General features: G+C 44.7%; 1 protein-coding gene across 7 annotated transcripts in view; it reads right to left on the reverse strand.

Moving 5' to 3' along the window:
• Positions 1-22,160, reverse strand: part of map3k13 (mitogen-activated protein kinase kinase kinase 13) — a 147,822-nt gene that overhangs the window by 37,838 nt on the left and 87,824 nt on the right. For all 7 annotated transcript variants that reach the window (XM_069934010.1, XM_069934009.1, XM_069934012.1 and 4 more), the window contains 3 exons: positions 16,658-17,262; positions 15,248-15,431; positions 14,216-14,407 (listed from right to left, as the gene is read on the reverse strand). In XM_069934010.1, the coding sequence (XP_069790111.1) occupies positions 14,216-14,407; positions 15,248-15,431; positions 16,658-17,189 (908 nt within the window). In that variant the 5' untranslated portion in view covers positions 17,190-17,262. The remainder of the gene's footprint in view (positions 1-14,215; positions 14,408-15,247; positions 15,432-16,657; positions 17,263-22,160) is intronic.

Genomic DNA, 22,160 nt, shown 5'->3' on the forward strand with positions numbered 1-22,160 from the left:
TTGTACGCAATTTTCTCCAGGGAAAACAACTCTGCATTTCCGTATTCCATTGTGTAATGTTTAGTTGGGAGTCGTGACCGTTATACTCTTCCTGGCTACCGACAAGGCGACCTTCACAAACTGAATTTGGTACTTGGACAGTTTAAAACTCACATCCATAACGTTTCCCAAAAGATACAATTCTGGATCCTGTGGAAAATCCACCTTTTTCATTTTTTTCAGAATATCCCCCCAGGTCCTCCCAGAAGGATCTCACCTTGAATGGATAAAGGTTCCAATCTCCTTCTTTGGCTTGGCTTCGCGGACGAAGATTTATGGAGGGGGTAAAAAGTCCACGTCAGCTGCAGGCTCGTTTGTGGCTGACAAGTCCGATGCGGGACAGGCAGACACGATTGCAGCGGTTGCAAGGGAAAATTGGTTGGTTGGGGTTGGGTGTTGGGTTTTTCCTCCTTTGCCTTTTGTTCGTGAGGTGGGCTCTGCGGTCTTCTTCAAAGGAGGTTGCTGCCCGCCAAACTGTGAGGCGCCAAGATGTACGGTTTGAGGCGTTATCAGCCCACTGGCGGTGGTCAATGTGGCAGGCACCAAGAGATTTCTTTAGGCAGTCCTTGTACATTTTCTTTGGTGCACCTCTGTCACGGTGGCCAGTGGAGAGCTCGCCATATAACAGGATCTTGGGAAGGCGATGGTCCTCCATTCTGGAGACGTGACCCATCCAGCGCAGCTGGATCTTCAGCAGCGTGGACTCGATGCTGTCGACCTCTGCCATCTCGAGTACTTCGACGTTAGGGGTGTAAGCGCTCCAATGGATGTTGAGGATGGAGCGGAGACAACGCTGGTGGAAGCGTTCTAGGAGCCGTAGGTGGTGCCGGTAGATGACCCATGATTCGGAGCCGAACAGGAGTGTGGGTATGACAACGGCTCTGTATACGCTTATCTTTGTGAGGTTTTTCAGTTGGTTGTTTTTCCAGACTCTTTTGTGTAGTCTTCCAAAGGCGCTATTTGCCTTGGCGAGTCTGTTGTCTATCTCATTGTCGATCCTTGCATCTGATGAAATGGTGCAGCCGAGATAGGTAAACTGGTTGACCGTTTTGAGTTTTGTGTGCCCGATGGAGATGTGGGGGGGCTGGTAGTCATGGTGGGGAGCTGGCTGATGGAGGACCTCAGTTTTCTTCAGGCTGACTTCCAGGCCAAACATTTTGGCAGTTTCCGCAAAGCAGGACGTCAAGCGCTGAAGAGCTGGCTCTGAATGGGCAACTAAAGCGGCATCATCTGCAAAGAGTAGTTCACGGACAAGTTTCTCTTGTGTCTTGGTGTGAGCTTGCAGGCGCCTCAGATTGAAGAGACTGCCATCCGTGCGGTACCGGATGTAAACAGCGTCTTCATTGTTGGGGTCTTTCATGGCTTGGTTCAGCATCATGCTGAAGAAGATTGAAAAGAGGGTTGGTGCGAGAACACAGCCTTGCTTCACGCCATTGTTAATGGAGAAGGGTTCAGAGAGCTCATTGCTGTATCTGACCCGACCTTGTTGGTTTTCGTGCAGTTGGATAATCATGTTGAGGAACTTTGGGGGACATCCGATGCGCTCTAGTATTTGCCAAAGCCCTTTCCTGCTCACGGTGTCGAAGGCTTTGGTGAGGTCAACAAAGGTGATGTAGAGTCCTTTGTTTTGTTCTCTGCACTTTTCTTGGAGCTGTCTGAGGGCAAAGACCATGTCAGTGGTTCCTCTGTTTGCGCGAAAGCCGCACTGTGATTCTGGGAGAATATTCTCGGCGACACTAGGTATTATTCTATTTAGTAGAATCCTAGCGAAGATTTTGCCTGCAATGGAGAGCAACGTGATTCCCCTGTAGTTTGAGCAGTCTGATTTCTCGCCTTTGTTTTTGTACAGGGTGATGATGGTGGCATCATGAAAATCCTGAGGCAGTTTACCTTGGTCCCAACAAAGCTTGAAAAACTCATGCAGTTTGGCATGCAGAGTTTTGCCGCCAGCCTTCCAGACTTCTGGGGGGATTCCATCCATACCTGCTGCTTTGCCACTTTTCAGTTGTTCGATTGCCTCCTCCTTTCCTTTGGCTTGGCTTCGCGGACGAAGATTTATGGAGGGGGTAAAATGTCCACGTCAGCTGCAGGCTCGTTTGTGGCTGACCAGTCCGATGCGGGACAGGCAGACACGATTGCAGCGGTTGCAAGGGAAAATTGGTTGGTTGGGGTTGGGTGTTGGGTTTTTCCTCCTTTGCCTTTTGTCAGTGAGGTGGGCTCTGCGGTCTTCTTCAAAGGAGGCTGCTGCCCGCCAAACTGTGAGGCGCCAAGATGCACGGTTTGAGGCGTTATCAGCCCACTGGCGGTGGTCAATGTGGCAGGCACCAAGAGATTTCTTTAGGCAGTCCTTGTACCTTTTCTTTGGTGCACCTCTGTCACGGTGGCCAGTGGAGAGCTCGCCATATAATACGATCTTGGGAAGGCGATGGTCCTCCATTCTGGAGACGTGACCCATCCAGCGCAGCTGGATCTTCAGCAGCGTGGACTCGATGCTGTCGACCTCTGCCATCTCGAGTACCTCGACGTTAGGGGTGTGAGCGCTCCAATGGATGTTGAGGATGGAGCGGAGACAACGCTGGTGGAAGCGTTCTAGGAGCCGTAGGTGGTGCCGGTAGAGGACCCATGATTCGGAGCCGAACAGGAGTGTGGGTATGACAACGGCTCTGTATACGCTTATCTTTGTGAGGTTTTTCAGTTGGTTGTTTTTCCAGACTCTTTTGTGTAGTCTTCCAAAGGCGCTATTTGCCTTGGCGAGTCTGTTGTCTATCTCATTGTCGATCCTTGCATCTGATGAAATGGTGCAGCCGAGATAGGTAAACTGGTTGACCGTTTTGAGTTTTGTGTGCCCGATGGAGATGTGGGGGGGCTGGTAGTCATGGTGGGGAGCTGGCTGATGGAGGACCTCAGTTTTCTTCAGGCTGACTTCCAGGCCAAACATTTTGGCAGTTTCCGCAAAGCAGGACGTCAAGCGCTGAAGAGCTGGCTCTGAATGGGCAACTAAAGCGGCATCATCTGCAAAGAGTAGTTCACGGACAAGTTTCTCTTGTGTCTTGGTGTGAGCTTGCAGGCGCCTCAGATTGAAGAGACTGCCATCCGTGCGGTACCGGATGTAAACAGCGTCTTCATTGTTGGGGTCTTTCATGGCTTGGTTCAGCATCATGCTGAAGAAGATTGAAAAGAGGGTTGGTGCGAGAACACAGCCTTGCTTCACGCCATTGTTAATGGAGAAGGGTTCAGAGAGCTCATTGCTGTATCTGACCCGACCTTGTTGGTTTTCGTGCAGTTGGATAATCATGTTGAGGAACTTTGGGGGACATCCGATGCGCTCTAGTATTTGCCAAAGCCCTTTCCTGCTCACGGTGTCGAAGGCTTTGGTGAGGTCAACAAAGGTGATGTAGAGTCCTTTGTTTTGTTCTCTGCACTTTTCTTGGAGCTGTCTGAGGGCAAAGACCATGTCAGTGGTTCCTCTGTTTGCGCGAAAGCCGCACTGTGATTCTGGGAGAATATTCTCAGCGACACTAGGTATTATTCTATTTAGTAGAATCCTAGCGAAGATTTTGCCTGCAATGGAGAGCAACGTGATTCCCCTGTAGTTTGAGCAGTCTGATTTCTCGCCTTTGTTTTTGTACAGGGTGATGATGGTGGCATCACGAAGATCCTGAGGCAGTTTACCTTGGTCCCAACAAAGCTTGAAAAACTCATGCAGTTTGGCATGCAGAGTTTTGCCGCCAGCCTTCCAGACTTCTGGGGGGATTCCATCCATACCTGCTGCTTTGCCACTTTTCAGTTGTTCGATTGCCTCCACACCACACCTAAAGCACATTTCCGAGATTTCTGGTTTAGGTTTATGTAATTTTTGGGGTGTGAATTATAGTTGATGCAGGAAATTGTACCTGGCATTAATAACAACTGTCATGAGGTCCAGACAGAAGTCTGACCAGCACCACTCATAGATTGTTGTTCCCAGGTCCGTCTCCCACCTTTCCCTCAACTTGTGTAAGCCCGGCTTCAGGCCCTCACTTTGGAATAGAAGTTACAACATATTGATGAGTTTGCACGTATTCGCCTTTTGAATTAGAATCTTCATGTCACTGCACACAGCCATAGATGGTCCCAAATTATCCCTTAAGAAAGTTTTATTAGACAAATCATATTATTCCTTACCTGTTCGAATAACAAAAGCTTCACTTGCTCATAACAATCCTCCATACCCTATGGAGACCCTAGCCACCTTCTGTTCCACAAGAACTTCCTGGCACATTCTAGAAGCACCTTAAAGAAGCTCTGGCATGGGCAAGGATTGAAATAGAGAATGTAGTCTTGGCATCACCTTCATTTTAACACAATTAACCCTGCCCACCAAAGTTATGGGCAGTGTCCTCCATCTACCAAGGTCCACCTCAATCTTCCAGAGCAAAGGAAGATAATTATGTCTATATAAATCAAGTAAATCCTTATCCACTTCGAACCCCAAATATGTGATCCCCTCTTACGGCTATTTAAATTGGCTCCCTTGCTGATATTGTCTATAGTCCCCCTTTGTCAAGGGCATGATTTCACTCTTGTCCAAAGTTAACATATCTGAGATCCTGCCAAACTTCTCCAGTCTGGCCAACGATCCCCGATTCCCCCCACCCCTTGAGTCCATCAAATATACTAGCACATCATCAGCAAATAAATTGATTTCATGCCCCTCCTGGCCCACTCTGAACCCCTTTAGGACCAGGGCCTTCTTAAAGACCACTCTTCTAACATACCTCCTTGACACGACAGCCAGCCCATCGAGATAACAGTGAAGAAGTTGCACTGACCCTCTGCTTTCTGAGGGGTCTGAGGTGATTTGGCAAGTTGTCAAACCTCTATGAGTGCTCTGGGGAAATCACAGCCTTGTTTGGGAATTCGACTGCCCAGAAACGTGGATGGCCGCTGAAGGTAACCAACACAGCCACTTTCAGCACAGGCTCCGACCTCCCATCCACTGTAGACATGCACGTGAGGTGCTGCCTCAAGAAGGCAGCCAACATCATACAGGACCCCCATCACCCTGGTCACAACCTCTTCTCACTGCTCCCTTTAAGCAGATGGTATAGAAGCCTGAAGACCAGCTCCTCCAGCTTAGAGAACAGTTTCTTTCCAACAGCTCCTGAACTCCCCTTGTTACACTCAGCATAGACTGCTCCGACACCACAAAGGCCTGTCCGCACTCTAGCAACACCACTTTTCCTTGGACCATGTAACTGTGAATATTTCTTTATTCCTTCTTTTCAATTTAATGTAATGTATCCTATTTGTTACGAGTTCAGTGAACCCCATATACCAGCAGCAATAGGAATACACCAAAGCAATGGTTCCTTCAGCAAACTTAGTTTAATTCCCTGAGTATAGAACAACAAGATCAATACTTATCAACATTAAGTTATTTACACAATCCCTGTGTTTTCAAGAAAGTCCTTTTTACTGGCCAATCTTCCATTGTCCACATTTCCAAGGCTACAGTTTCCAGTAACCTTCAATCCTGTGCACAGAATCAAACAGTCATTACATTCAAGCAAACTTCAGTGGTTTACTTAGAATTACCAGGCAGGAAAGTTGTGGAGGATTATAGAGAGATAGTTGTTGCTTGTTGGACACCCCAAACAGAAGTGTCTTCCAGAAGAAACGTCTTCTTTCCAGGTTCTTCTCACAGAGTTCTTCTCTTCGCCACACCAGGAAGACTAGCCGCCACTCCTGATTTCCACAGAACGATTTCCACTCAGGTTACCATATCAGAACTCTGCCCAGTCTTGAAAAAGGGAGCCTTTTCCACAGGTTCTCTTCTGTCCAGCCTTTTCTCAGATTGCCTTCTGCTAACTACTTCTTTCTCATTCTCTGCCCCTCCCTTCCTGATGTTCCAGGTACTGTTATTTTTTGGTTTCAGTTTGCAAATGTTGCAAATTCCAGGATTTACAAAAGAAATATGTGGCCCCAGCTCTCTGCAAATGTTTCAGTTTCTGGGGTGTGATTGCACATATTGCTAAAGCCCAGAACCTTCTGTTTGCACCTGCCCTCGGAACTTTTCAAGGATTGTTCTACCTGTAAAATGCATGTAACCTAACAGCTAACCCAATTCTAATCCCTTTTATAAGCATATATTTATTTAACCCATTGTGTCACAATATTTAATTAATCCATTGCGTCACATATTATTGTTGTATTTTTTTTCCTTTACCAAGTATATGTTTGCTTGCAGCAAGTAAGAATTTTGGTTCATCTGTACATTGCACAATGTGTATGACAATAAACACCATCATTATCAAACCAAGGGACGTTGCTAAAAGTGAAAGGGTACCATTTCATTCTGAGATGCTTCAAAATGTCTTTTCTCGGGGGTATTGAATCTGTGACGTCCTCTGCCCCCAAGGCTGGTAAAGGTCAGGTCATCATTTATTGTTTTTTTTCCTTTTTTTTAAATGTTTTATTTTTCACACTATAAACCATATTGATCAAGATACATACATTTTCCTTCTTAAATATTTCTCCCCCCGTTCCCTCCTACCCTTCCTCCCTCCCTCACCTCCCCTCCCATTTATTTAAAGTTCAGAATATAAGATACATTAAACTCGTCAAACAATGTTGTCACTCAATAAAAATAAACAAGAAATTCCACTGAGTCAGTTCTTTTCATTCTCTTCTCCTTCTGTCATTTTATGTGGTAGATGTCCACGGTAGGTTTTCTCTATTGTGTTTCATGTATGGCTCCCATATTTGTTCGAATATTGTAATGTTATTTCTTAAATTATAGGTTATTTTTTCTAATGGAATACATTTATTCATTTCTATATACCATTGTGTATTCTCAAGTTATCTTCTAATTTCCAGGTTGACATAATATATTTTTTTGCTACAGCTAGGGCTATTATAACAAATCTTTTTTGTGCTCCATCCAAATCGAGTCCAAATTCTTTGTTTTTTATTTTACTTAGGAGGAAGATCTCTGGGTTTTTTTGGTATATTGCTTTTTGTGATTTTATTTAATATCTGGTTTAGATCTACCCAAAATTTTTTCACTTTCTCACATGTCCAAATTGCATGAATTGTTGTTCCCGTTTCCTTTTTACAGCGAAAACATCTGTCAGATACTGTTGGGTCCCATTTATTTAACTTTTGAGGTGTAATGTATAGCCTGTGTATCCAGTTATATTGTATCATACGTAACCTCGTGTTTATTGTATTTCTCATAGTTCTGGAGCATAACTTCTCCCATGCTTCATTCTTTATCTTTATGTTTAGATCTTGTTCCCATTTTTGTTTAGTTTTACCATTTGTTTCCTCGTTCTCCTTTTCTTGTAGTTTAATATACATGTTTGTTACAAATTTTTTGATTATCATTGTGTCTGTAATCACATATTCAAAATTACTTCCCTCTGGTAACCTCAGACTGCCTTCCAATTTGTCCTTCAAGTAAGATTTCAGTTGGTAGTATGCCAACACTGTATCGTGAGTTATATTATATTTATCCTTCATTTGTTCAAAGGATAATAATTTATTTCCCAAAAAACAATTTTCTATTCTTTTGATCCCTTTTTTCTCCCATTCTCTAAAGGAAAGGTTATCTATTGTAAAAGGGATTAGCTGATTTTGCGTCAGTATTAGTTTTGGTAGTTGGTAATTTGTTTATTCCTTTCTACATGAATCTTCTTCCAAATGTTGAGCAGATGATGCAATACTGGAGAATTCCTACGTTGTACCAATTTTTCATCCCATTTATATATGTTCAGGTATCTTCTCCCCTATTTTATCTAATTCTTATCTAGTCCAATCTGGCTTTTCCCTTGTTTGATAAAAATCTGATAGGTATCTTAATTGTGCGGCTCTATAATAATTTTTAAAGTTTGGTAGTTGTAAGCCTCCTTGTTTATACCATTCTGTTAATTTATCTAGTGCTATCCTCGGTTTCCCCCCTTTCCATAAAAATTTCCTTATTATTTTCTTTAACTCCTTGAAGAATTTCTCAATTAAGTGTATTGGTAATGTCTGAAATAGGTATTGTATCCTTGGGAAAATGTTCATTTTAATACAGTTTATCCTTCCCATCAGTGTTAGTGGTAAGTCTTTCCAATGCTCTAAGTCGTCTTGTAATTTTTTTCATTAGTGGATAATAATTGAGTTTATATAGATGGCCGAGGTTTTTATTTATTTGTATACCTAGGTATCGCATTGCTTGCGTTTGCCATCTGAATGGTGATTCTTTCTTAAATTTTGAGAAATCCGCATTATTCATTGGCATTGCTTCACTTTTATTTGCGTTAATCTTGTACCCCAACACTTCTCCATATTCTTTCAATTTCCTATGTAATTCTTTTATTGATATTTCTGGTTCTGCTAAGTATACTATAACGTCATCTGCAAATAGACTGATTTTATATTCCTTCTCTTTTATTTTTATCCCTTTTATTTTATTTTCTGTTCTTATCAGTTCTGCTAGTGGTTCTATGGCTAATGCGAACAATAAGGGAGATAGTGGGCATCCCTGCCTTGTTGATCTGCTTAAGTTAAATTGTTTTGATATATATCCATTTACTGTCACTTTCGCCAATGGCCCCTTATATAATGCTTTAATCCAATTAATATATTTCTCTGGTAAGTTGAATTTTTGTAGTACTTTGAATAAATAATTCCATTCTACTCTGTCAAAGGCCTTCTCTGCGTCTAAAGCAACCTCTACTGTTGGAGCTTTATTTCCTTCTACTGCATGAATTAAGTTAATAAATTTACAGATATTGTCTGTTGTGCGTCTTTTTTTAATAAATCCAGTTTGGTCTAGATTTACTATTTTTGGTACATAGTCGGCTAATCTGTTTGCTAATAGTTTAGCTGTTATCTTATAATCTGTGTTAAATAAAGATATTGGTCTATATGACGCTGGTGCGAGTGGATCTTTCCCTGTCTTTGGTATTACTGTAATTATTGCTGATTTGTATGAATCTGATAAGCTTTGTGTTTTATCAGTCTGGTTGATTACTTCCAGAAGGGGAGGAATTAATAAATCTTTAAATGTTTTATAGAATTCTATTGGGAATCCATCCTCTCCTGGTGTTTTATTATTCGGTAGTTTTTTTTATTATCTCCTGTATTTCTTCTATTTCAAATGGTTTTGTTAATTTATTTTGTTCCTCTGTTTGTAATTTCGGTAGTTCAATTTTAGTTAAAAATTCATCTATTTTGTCTTCTTTCCCTTCGTTTTCAGTTTGATATAATTGTTCGTAGAATTCTCTGAAGTTTTCATTAATCTCCGTTGGATTATATGTGATTTGCTTGTCTTTTTTCCTTAATGCCAATACCATTCTCTTAGTTTGTTCTGTCTTAAGCTGCCATGCTAGAATTTTGTGCATTTTTTCCCCTAGTTCATAATATTTCTGTTTTGTCTTCATTATGTTCTTCTCCACCTTATATGTTTGTAGTGTTTCATATTTTATTTTTTTATCTGCCAATTCTCTTCTTTTAATTGTATCTTCTTTCATTGCTAATTCTTTTTCTATATTTACTATTTCCCTTTCCAACTGCTCTGTCTCCTGATTATAGTCCTTCTTCATCTTGGTTACATAACTTATTATTTGCCCTCTAATGAACGCTTTCATTGCATCCCATAGTATAAACTTATATTTCACTGATTCCATATTTATTTCAAAATACATTTTAATTTGTCTTTCAATGAATTCTCTAAAATCCTGCCTTTTGTGTAGCATGGAGTTTAATCTCCATCTATAAATTCTTGGAGGGATGTCCTCTAACTTTATTGTCAATATTAAGGGTGAATGGTTCGATAATATTCTAGCTTTATATTCTGTTTTCCTAACTCTGTCTTGCATGCGAGCTGATACAGGAATAGATCTATTCTTGAGTATGTTTTATGTCTACCCGAATAATATGAATATTCCTTTTCCTTTGGGTGTTGTTTCCTCCATATATCCAAAAGTTGCATTTCTTCCATCGATTTAATTATAAATTTGGTTACTTTGTTCTTTCTGTTAATTTTTTCCCCAGTTTTATCCATGTTTGAATCCAAATTAAGGTTGAAATCCCCTCCTATTAGTATGTTCCCTTGCGTGTCTGCTATCTTCAAAAAGATATCATGCATAAATTATTGATTTTCTTCGTTAGGTGAGTATACATTGAGTAAATTCCGAAACTCCGAATATATCTGACATTTTATCATTACATATCTCCCTGCTGGATCTATTATTTCCTCTTCTATTTTGATTGGTACATTTTTACTGATTAATATAGCTACTCCTCTAGCTTTTGAATTATATGATGCTGCTGTTACATGTCCTATCCAATCTCTCTTTAATTTCTTGTGTTCCACTTCAGTTAAGTGTGTTTCTTGTACGAATGCTATATCATTTTTTTCTTTTTTCAGTAAATTTAGCAGTTTCTTCCTTTTGATTTGGTTATGTATTCCATTAATATTTAAAGTCATATAGTTCAACATAGCCATTTCATACTTTGTTCATCTTTCCTTTCCGTTTCCTCATCGTCACCTTTCCTTCTTATCCATTTCTGCTTTCTTTTTTTGAACACATTATAAGACAACATTTCTAAAACATAAAATATTTCCATTATTCTCTTATCTAAAATTCCTTTAACCCCACTATCCCCTCCCCTTCCTGAGTTGCCCTTTGTCCCTTGTCGGGCAACCACATCTCCCCTCTCCATTTGGATTTGCGAATTCACTCGCAAGCGTCAACTGATTTCGCAGTGATCGTAATTCTTCCCCACCCAGCCCCCTCAGAAAAGATTTTAATCTTCATATATAACAAAGGTCACTCTCTTAATTCCCCCCATACTTCCTTTCTTCCCCTTCTTAGTTCTTACCTATACTCTATTTTTTTTATATATACATACGCACATACATATAGTTTGTGGTCATTTTTGTTCTTCATCTCTCTGTCTGTTTTGTAGTTGTTCTGCAAATTTTCGTGCTTCCTCCGGATCTAAGAATAGTCTGTTTTGCTGCCCTGGAATAACTATTTTAAGTACCGCTGGATACTTTAGCATAAATTTATAGCCTTTTTTCCATAGGATCGTTTTTGCTGTATTAAACTCCTTCCTCTTCTTCAGGAGTTCAAAACTTATATCTGGATAGAAAAATTTTTTTTCACCTTTGTATTCCAGTGGTTTTTTGTCTTCTCTTATTTTCCTCATTGCTTTCTCCAATATATTTTCTCTTGTTGTATATCTCAGGAATTTTACTAGAATGGATCTTGGTTTTTGTTGTGGTTGTGGTTTAGGGGCTAATGTTCTGTGTGCCCTTTCTATTTCCATTTCTTCCTGTAATTCTGGTCTTCCTAGGACCCTGGGGATCCATTCTTTTATAAATTCTCTCATATTCTTGCCTTCTTCATCTTCCTTAAGGCCCACTATCTTTATATTGTTTCTTCTATTATAATTTTCCATTATATCTATCTTCTGAGCTAACAGCTCTTTTGTCTCTAACTTTTTTTATCAGATTCTTCTAATTTCTTTTTTAAGTCATCTACTTCCATTTCTATGGCTGTTTCTCGTTCTTCCACCTTGACCACTCTTTTTCCTATATCTGACATGATCATCTCTAATCTATTCATTTTTTCTTCTGAACTTTTTACTCTTCTTTTTATTTCACTGAATTCTTGTGATTGCCATTCTTTTACTGATTCCATATATTCTTTAAAAAAAAATATATCCATGTACTTGCCCTTCCCTTCATCTTCCATTTCTCTGTGTTCTTCCTCCTCTTCTTCTGAGTCCACTCCAGGATCTGTGTCCTTTACCTCTGTCTCTTCTGGTTTTCTTGTTGGTTTGTTTGTTTTATTTTGTTGGGTATTTTTGGTCTTCTTATTTTTACTAGAAGTGTCTTGATGCTGGTCTTCTTCCTCTGGGTTGGTCCTCTGTTGTTTCTTTGATTTCTTTTTACTCTCTTCTTTCTTGCTCTCGTTATTTTCTGTGTTTTCCTCTCGCTGCTTTGTTGTGGCTGTCAATTTCAGCTGTGGAGATCAACTCCTCAGCTGGTCCCCCCTCCCGTCAGTGTTATTTTTGTCTTGCGCATGTGCAGTTGCGCACTTTTGTTTGGCTCCATGAGCCATTTTTGTAGTCCCGGGTTCGGGGCTTCAACTGACCTTAGGGAGCGGGCTTCTCTGTCCACAGCGGGCCTCCTCGTACAGGTAAGGCCTTCACCTTCTTCTTCCGACGTCTTTTCTTCTTCTCTTCTTCCCATTGCTTTTGGCTTTTCTTTCTTCGCTGCCATTTTCTCCACATCTTTACTTTCACTTTATTTTTGGTTTTTGTGTTTGTGCCTTTGTTTTTTCACTGTCTTTATTTTACTTTTCCGGAGAGGGCTGGAGTTTCCCAACCGGCCACTACTCCATCACGTGACTCCTCGGACATCATTTATTGTTAAGGTGGAGAGAGACTCGTATCTGAAAGATCGAGGAAGCAGGAGTTGTGGGGGTCCGGCACAGAAGAGGAGTTCAGGCCAACACAGATCATATTAGCGGGGACAAGTTTGGGAGGCCTGATGTCCAGCTCCTGCCCCTATTACCTTGTGTCTTTCTGTTTACATGTATAGTGTTGCATGTGGATGCTTTGGTTTTTGTGTCCATGCATGTGTGCAAGCTTATACATGTGAATGTGTTCATACTTACATGTGTCCTAACTCATACATGTGTGTTCCCATATACACGTGTACTAACTCATACATATGTATGTGTCCATGTATACATGTGTCCTAACTCATGTAACTCATGTGCCCTCCATAATGTTTGGGATGAAGACACATTTTTCCTTTATTAGCCCCTGTGCTCCACAGTTTTAAATCTTTTATCAAACAATTCACATGTGATTAAAGTGCACATCTCAGATTTTATTCTAGGTTATTGGTATACATTTGACCATGTAGAAATTATAATACTTTTTATACATAGCCCTCTATTTCAGGGCACTATAATATTTGGGACATAGCATATTAGTCATGTTTAGTACTTCGTTGCTTGCATCAATTACTGCTTGAAGTCTGTGATTCATAGACATCACCAGGTGCTGAGTCTCTTCTCCAGTGATGATCTGCCAGGCCTTGACTGCAGCCATCTTCAGCTCCTGCTTGTTTTGGGGGCTTGTTCCCATAAGTTTTCTCTTCAGCATATGGAAGATATGCTCAATTAGATTTGGATCAGATGACTGACTTGGCCATTCAAGCGTTTTCCAGTTTTTAGCTTAGTTGCTTTAACAGTATGTTTGGGATCATTGTTTCTTGCTGTAGGAATAAGCTGAATTACACATCTCAGAATCCACTTTGCTTTTACATCATCTATGAAGATAAGTGCGTCAGTACCTGGGGCAGCCCTACATGCCCAGGCCATAACAGCCCACCTCCATGTTTCACAGATGAGGTGGATGCTTTCAATCTTGGGCAGTTCCTTTACACCTCCACACTTTGCTCTTGCCATCACACTAATACAGGTTAATCTTGGACATCTGTCCACAAGATGATTTTCCAGAATTCTGCAGGATCTTTAAAATATTTCTTGGCAAACTGTAATCTGACCATCCTGTTTCTGTGGCTAATTAGTGGTTTGCATTTTGCAATGTTGCTTCTGTATTTCTGTTCATGAAATTCTTCTTTGGATAGTAGTGATTGACACATCCATGCCTGTCTCCTGAAGAGTGTTTCTGATCTGTGGGACAGATGTTTGGGGATTTTTGTTCATTGTGATGGGAATTCCTCTGTCAGCAGTGGAGACCTTCCTTGGAATACCAGTCCATTTGTGATTACTGAGCTCACCAGTATGCTCTTTCTTCTTAATGATGTTCCAAACAGTTGATTTTGATAATCCTAAAGTTTGGCCAATGTCTCTTATAGTTTTATTCTTGTTTTCCAGCCTCTTAATGACTTATTTGACTTTTATTGGCACAACTCTGGGTCCTCATGTTGAAAAATAACAACTACAGTCTCCGAAAACTTAGAAGCAAGCCTAGGTCTCTTATACCTGGTTCAATGAAGCAATTAAATATACCTGAGTACTCATAAACACATGTGAAGCCAAATGTTGGTGTCGACGTGTACACGTCACGTGTCCACACCAGCACCTCTCCAGTATACGTGTTGGTGGCGGTACACATCACGCGTGTAAGTGAGCACATCTCTGATTCACACATTACTCACTTGGGTGATTTGAGGTCCCGGTGGATGATCTTGTGCAGATGCAGGTAGTTCATCCCACTAGCGATTCCCGAGGACCAGTCCACCAGCAGCCGGGGACTGATCTTCCGTCCGGCCCGCAGAACCTCGTACAGCTGCCCATGGGCACAGTACTCCATAATGATGCAGTAACATGGTGCCTGGGTGCAGACGCCCCTGGGGGAGACAGATAGGCTGGTGTCACTGCAGGAACCCACAAAGCACGATCGTCAGCTCGCTTCACTGCTAACCTGAGAGGGTCCAACAGTGTCTACTCACCCCCAAGCCCTCCTCACCCTGACCCCACACACTCCTTATCACTACCGCCTCCCACCCTCCCCTCACCACCTCCCCCACCATCCTCATCCTCCCCCACACCCCTGTCCCACCTCTTCCCCCTCATCCCCATCATTCCCCCCATTCCCCTGCCCTGCTTCTCCCCCCGCCCCACCGTCATTCTCTCCCAGTTCTGTTGTGACCTTGCCTCAGTGCATGTTCAGATTTAACACCATGTGACGCTGTGGACGGAACTTAGCGCGTTTCAGTCTCTGTGCAGCGATTGCCACAGGCTGGCAGCAGGCAATAGGCAGGAACACTGCTCCCATAGGGTCACAGCGCCTGCCATTACCACCACCCTGTTCTACCTTCATAACAACGCTCGGGGGGGGGGAGCGGGAGTGTTGCTGGCTTTTTGGCCGCTGTCCTGGGAGTGAGCAGGCAGGGCGGCATGTTTAGCCCAGAGGTTGGCACAAGTCCGATGCTGTCTGTAAGGAGTTTGTATGTTCTCCCTGTGACTGCAAGGTTCCTCCAGGGGCTCCAGTTTCTTCAAAAACATACGGGGGTTATAGGTTAATTGGAGGGCACGTGGGCTGGAATTTGGTTTTACCGTGCAGTAATTTTTTAAAACTGCAACGTGTCCTGTCCGGTCAGCGAGTTCAGGTCTGCAGCCGAATCACTTAGGTTCAGATCCTCCACCAACGCCCCCCCGCCCCGTCCTGCAGGATATGGAACCCTTACTTGAATGCTATGATGTTTGGGTGCCGCAGCTTCCGCAGATGCTTGATGTCCGTTTCCTTCTGTTCCCGCACCTTCTTGATGGCCACGTCCTCGCCGCGGAACTTGCCGAGGAACACAGCACCCTGTGCCCCGCTCCCCAGCCACTGGAGCTCGGAAATCTCCTCAAACGGCACCTCCCAGGAATCTGACAAAACAGGAGCCACAGCAGCATCAATGCCCGAGATTTCAGTGAGCAGAAGTCCATGGAAACCTGCAAGTAAAGCCAGGGGGACCCGCAAAGGGCTTGGCAGCTGAGGCAGCTTCTGTGGAGAGAGAAACAGTAAACATTTCAGTTCATCGACCGCTCCTCGGGACAAAGAAGTGGGAAGAGGAGGGAGGGGGTTAAAACTAGGGGTGAGTAATAGATAAGGGAGGCGATGGTGAAAGGTGATACAAGCCTCAACAAAGGAAACTCTAAAATTTGTGTAAAACTTTTAAAATGTAGACATAGGCCCTTCCGGCCACGAGTCCATGCCGTCCAAATGCCCCATTAACCTACAGCTCCCAATGAAGGGTGTGAGAAACTGGAGAACCTGGAAAAGACCCACATGATCACGGGAAGAACATACAAACTCCTTCCAGAGAGTGCAGGGTTCAAACTCCGCTAAATGGTCCTGTGACAGCATTGGAAATTTGGTAGAAATTAAAGACACAATAAATGTGTCTTACAGAAGTAACTGAATCCATTGTTTAAAGGGAATGTGTAAATGGGCCCAGTGTTTAAAGGGATTGGGGAAATGGGCCCAGTGTTTTAAGGGAGAAGCAGAATGAAGGGCATTTGAAGGGAGTGTGGTGGTCAGTCCCTCTTATAGGGTGGCCATTCCAAAAAGAGAACATGGCCATAGGTTACTCACTCACTCTCTCTATACATCCACACATACACACAGACACACACACAACCCCACTCCCACACACTCACAGTTCCACGCACCCCCACACACTCACACAGTCCCACACACCCCCACATATACACACACACCCCCATACACACCCCACGCCCACATATACACACTCCACACACGCCCACACACTCATACAGTCCCACACACCCCCACATATATACACACACACCACCACACACACACTGTTTGCATTTGTTGTTTTTGCAAGAATTTTAAATGTTATTGACGTAATATTTTTGAAGCCCACTGTATATATAAGGTGACTTATGACCATGTCCTCCTTTTGGAATAGGACTCCAGCCCCTTGAAGGACGGCTGCCAATTGGGGCCTCTGAACAACCAAAGTGCGTGTGTTTGGCGATTCCCTGCAAAGGGGAGGAGGTAGAGTATGCAAGGTTCAGTGAGAGGACACCGATGGAGCATCACTCAGCAGGACGAGAGGGCTGTGTTGGGAGTGGGCAGCACGTACCTTGCTGTTGCAGTTTGTAGTCCGTGGAGTAGGCTTTTCCAATGATGTTCCACACCGGCCTCAAGCAGCCAAACAGTCCCTCGAGGAATCCGGACCCAGACCCTGGCCCCGAGCCAGGCCGATTGTAGTGCACCTTCACCTCATCGCCTCTGCCGTGCTCAGCCTCCTCGCTGCCGCCACCCCCGTTTCCGTTGCCGTCCCCGGGAGCCCGGGCGGGCCCTCCTTCCTCCTGCTCTCTCAGCTGCAGCACACTGTTCTCGAATTGGTCGCGCGAGTCGTCGCTCAGGCTGGTTAGCACAGTGACCGTCAGCGGCAGGTTGGAGTTGGAGCAGCGGCCGCTGTCCCCTCGGGGCGCCCCCTTCTCTTGCACGTTGTCCAGGATCTCGGGGGGCGAGTAGGCCGGCTGGTGGTCCCCATCTCCGACCCCCAACTTGGTCCCCAGCTCCTCCTTCAGGTTCTGGTTGATGAGGTTAGAGGTGGGTGGCCACGGCAGGCCCTCCTGCAGACTGGCCATCACACTGTGCGTGTGCATGAGGCAGACAGCCAGCGAAGATGTTCACTTCAATCCGAGGACACCACCAAGTGATGAGGCCAGGCAACCAAACCTGCAGGGATGAGGGAACCATGCATTAGCGTGGGTCAGCAGCATGGCCATAGCTCCAAGTGGCTGCCATCCACCAAAGACCACCTTGCTGTTGCAGACGCAAAGCCTCGCCTCCTGTGGTGTGGCCGTGAAGGTCCCATCATGCCACAGGAAGAGAAGACCACGTTCCCGTCAACAATCCACCCTTCGTCAACCTCAGGGAACCTCCCCCGGCTCACTGCCGCCGAAATGCAGAACAAGGTTTGAACTCATGCATGATGGGACAGCAGCCAGGGGTTTGAACTCTGTCTAACTTGTGGGAATCATCCCTGGAGTGTATGTGCAGGATGTTTAACCTGTGTTCAACACCTGCCCCCCCCCCCCCACCCCCCACCAGAGTGTCTGTCAGACTGTACCAGAGAAACGTCACAATATTGACCTGCGCAGATGAGTCCAGAGCCAGTGGTGGAGGAAGCACAGATGAAGGGCTCAGGCCAGAATCATCACCTGCCTTTTACTTCAGATGGAATGCTGCATGACCTGCTAAGTTTCTCCGGCACCAGAGCCCAGAATCTGCAGACTCCTGCCCTGGGAGGGTGTGATGACAACGCAAAGAGCAGTTTCTGCGAGCTGGCATTACTTACTTTGAATGTGAGGACCTACCTAATGCTCGACGCGAGATTGGGCTCTCCCGTGTCACGGAATGAGTGACATTCAGACCCTAATTCTTCAGGATGCTCAGAAGAGACATTAAAAGCCAGCTGAACAGAGGGATAGGAATGCCAGGCCTTGGGCAGAGGCTCCTTAGCAGTTTGATGGATAGACTTGTTTACTGGATCCACACACAATGTGCTGGAGGAACTCAGTAGGTCAGGCAGCGTCTGTGTGAGGAAAAGAAAGGTCGATGTTTCGAGCTAAACCCGTTTACTGAGCCAGTGGTGCTTGACCTGCTGAGCTCTTCCAGCTGATTGGGTTTAGCTTCGGATTTCAGTGCCTGTTGCCTCCTCATTGAATCCTGCTTTTATCAGGTGAGCTGATGTTTCCATTCCTACGCCAGCAAAGGAGTGTGCAACATGCGTGTGTGTGTGGCCTTCCTGCGCACACGCTTCCTTGGACGGACTGGCACCATGAAAGGCCCTGGAGAAATCCTTTTACCTTGGGAGATGTAAACAGTGAGTTTAAACCCAGTCTGTCCACTCAGCTTCCCAGGGCCATTCTCAACATCGGAGAGACCAGTCGCAGATCAGAGAATCGCTCCGCTGAGCACCTCCTCTCCGCCCGCAACCTCCCAGTGGCCAACCGTTTCAATTCTGAGTCACCTTCCCAGACTCGCATGTCAGTCCATGGCCTTTTGCACCCTCCTGCCCTAACCACCCACAGACCAGTGGAATACCCTCTCTTCCATCTGGGCACCCTTCCAGCCAGATGGCACGGACATTGATTCATCTGCTTTCTGGTAAACTTGCACGTCTTATCTTACCCGTTCTCCCCTTCCTTCCCCACCCAGCCATCGCTCCTCCCTCTCATTGTCCCCTCCCTCCCCATATCCACCTATCATCTCCTGCCTTTGCCCCCCCCACCCTTTTGTTCGGACGCTTGCCGGCATCCTCTCACACCTCAATGAAGGCCTTAAGCCCGAGACGTTACTTGTATATCTCCACCGTTGCTACATAAAGGACACTGTTTGACCTGCTGAGTTCCCCCAGCATTTGTGTGTTTTTCACTTCAACCACGGAGTCTGCAGATTTTTGTCATTTACTTCAGCTTCCCTGGTTCTCTGGACACCTCCCCCCCCTCCACCACCCCCCCCCCCACCCCACCGTCTGCTGCCTTCCCTTCTTTCTCGCCCACCTGAGAAGTTGGTACATTCTCCAACTCCGAGACAGGACATAATGCTGCCTGGCTGCGGTATGTGAATAATGAAGCTGTTCAACCTTCACTGCCACGCATCGCTTGGCCACAGGAAGATTGCAGAGCCGGGAAAAGCTCTCCCACGTGACGGCCAGATGATCTCTAATTACTGCCCAGTGAAATGGCTCCTCTCCAGAGCTGATGCTGCTGTGATTACAGCCTGCACTCTCGCAGAGTAACAAGCCAGGGTGCCCCCACTCCTGCTTGAATTCCCCATCCTCCCTCACTCTGACCGCTTCGCCTGCAGTAGTCTCAAGAAGCCCGGAGCAACACTCTACACACCCGGTCAGCCTTCTGGCTCAACAGTGAACTGAACAACTTCAGCTGACTCACTTTCCTAGTCTGTGTCAGAAACTCCTGAACGGACAATCGGTTGAGACTTTGGCTCCGATTCTCTCATTTCATTCCTGCCTTCTAACGTGCTGTCCATAAGCCCCACAGCCCCGCTGTCCACCCAGACTTTCCACTTCTTCGTCCAGCTACTCCAATTCTTCACTGGGTTGAAGGACCTCTGCAACGTATCCTCTTGGCACCCCAGGCCTCACCCGACCACAGGTACCTCCAGTTTGGAGAGCCGCTGATGGGGGTGGTGCAGAAATAGGCCCTTCAGCCCATGACATCCATGCTGAACTTAGTGACCAGCTGTCAAGAAGGTCAAGGAGGGCAGGGTTACAGATGTTGTGTACATGGCTTTCAGCAAGGCACATGACAATGCATGTAAGGCTGCTCTGGAAGGTCAGATCACTTGAGATCCAAGCGGACACAGCAGGATGGATAGAAAATTGGCTTCATGGAAGAAAGCAGAGAGTGAAGGTGGAAAGTTTTTCTTTTGGACAAGAGGCCTGTGGCGTGTCTCAGGGTTCAGCGCTGGGCCCGCTGCTGTGTCAACTGATTCAGATGAAAACACACATGGCATGATCACCAAGTTTGTGGATGGGGCAGGTGGGCATAGGGATGATGGAATTTAACACAGAGAAACGTGAGTTGTTGCATCTTGGGAGGCCTAACATGGGTCGGAGCTACACAGTGAATGGTGGGGATCCAGGGAGTGTTGGAGAGCAGAGGGATTCCGGAGTATAGGTACATAGTACCTTGAAAGTGACATCATATGGTGGTCAAAAAGGCTTTCAACACATTGGCCTTCATTGGTGAAAGGACCGAGGACAGAGGTTGGGAGGTTGTGCAGCAGTTGTACAAGATGGTGAGGCCCCATTTTGACAGGAAAGCAGGTACAGGGGTCGGGGGCCTGAGCCGACTGGGCCTTCATTCCTTGGAGCGCGGGAGGATGAGGTAGAAGTGTACGAAATCATGAGAAATAGATTGGGTGAACCCACAGAGTCTTTTACACAGAGTAGGGGAGTCAGTAACCGGGACACAGGTTTAAGGTGAAGGGGGAGAGATTTAACAGGAAACTGAGGTGCAGGGTTTTATTTTACACAGAGGGGAGGTGGGTGTATGGAATGGGCTGCAGGAGGGGGTGGTTGAGGCAAGTGCTATTTAAGTAACATTTGGACGTATACATGGACAGGATGGGTTTAATGGGATATGGGGCAATGCAGTCAGGTGGGACAGTTGGGCCGGCATTGGGAGGTAGGGCTGAAGGGCCTGTTTCCTCGCTGTGCAACAGCTGCTCTGAGACTATTCCATCTACATGTTCCAAACCCCCCCTCCCCCACCACTTCCTCCTCAGTCCCTTTGGTTCATAAAACCCTGTTAATGTCAGACTTCAAAGAAATAACTGACTGAGCAGTGCGTGTGTAAGAGAGCTCCACTTCCAGAGATGCATCAGCTTCATCCTGCAACCCCCACTCTTTATGTCTGCTCATGTCCTTGTCTCCCAGCGGCCAGAAAGAAAGCAAAGTGGTGGAGTTGTTCAGTGCTCTGTATGTGTGTGGCAGAGGCTGTGATGGGACAGAGTTAACATGCTCTATCGTTAACCCTTGGCCGTGGCCAGAACTGTAAGTATCTCCTGCATTCTCATTTGTAAACTCAGAATGCCGGTCTCTGCAGGAACGTTTGCTCAGTGGTGGGGGGGGGTGGGGGGTCACCAAACAAATTTTCCATCCATCTTCCCGACGGGTTAGCCTTAATATCCTGCAAACCAATCAAACAACACCTTCAGTGTCAGACGATACAAGCCTGGTTCTGCAATCTCGTGAGTCAACTCTTAGGGCCTATAAATCATTGTGGGGAATCCCTCGCTCCTACACACCAGGTGTGGTCTCGCCAGGACCCTGTACACTGTAACCCAACTCCAGACTCCCTCCATCGTTCCACCATTTACAGGAAAACCCCTGGTATCTGGCACATGTAGGAATTGACAGATGCCAGAGAAGTGAATTTTCCTGTTTCCTTGAGATTGCGTATAGTGTGATTGGTGAACTGATGACCAGAGGGCAGCGCATTTAAACATCCGGATTTTTCACCTATTTATTTTCCAGAATATTTTTGCCCAATATTTGAGTTCCAGATAACAGGGATTTTACGGTATAAAGGACTGCATTCAAGCTTGGCTCCAAAGTTACCCACATTGGATCCATTTACCAGATTTGCTCATTCAATGAATCAATATTTCCTTTCAATAGAAGGCTTCCATTTGACAACCTAACAACCCCCACAAACCTGGAGAAACCATGTCAACCTCTTTTTTTTAATTGCATTTATCATTTGTATCAATAGAGACAAGAAAAAAAATTCACTGAATACAATATTAATTGTTTGATCATGCATAGTGATACAAAAAAAGAACTTTTAAATTTTCTCTCTAATCCCCCTCCCTCCCAAAGGTATGAAAAAGAGAAAAGAGACACCTGCCATAACATACACAATAGCATTAGCATATATATATATATATATATATATATGTATATACACACACACACACACACACACACACACACATATATATATATATATTTATTTATATTGCACTAATTATTATTATTAATTTATAATTGAGAGAGTGGATAAGGTGGAAGAGGTGGACAGAAAATCCATATATTGCTTCCA

The sequence above is a fragment of the Narcine bancroftii genome, chromosome 4, assembly GCF_036971445.1.
Source record: "Narcine bancroftii isolate sNarBan1 chromosome 4, sNarBan1.hap1, whole genome shotgun sequence".
Lineage (NCBI taxonomy): Eukaryota > Metazoa > Chordata > Chondrichthyes > Torpediniformes > Narcinidae > Narcine > Narcine bancroftii.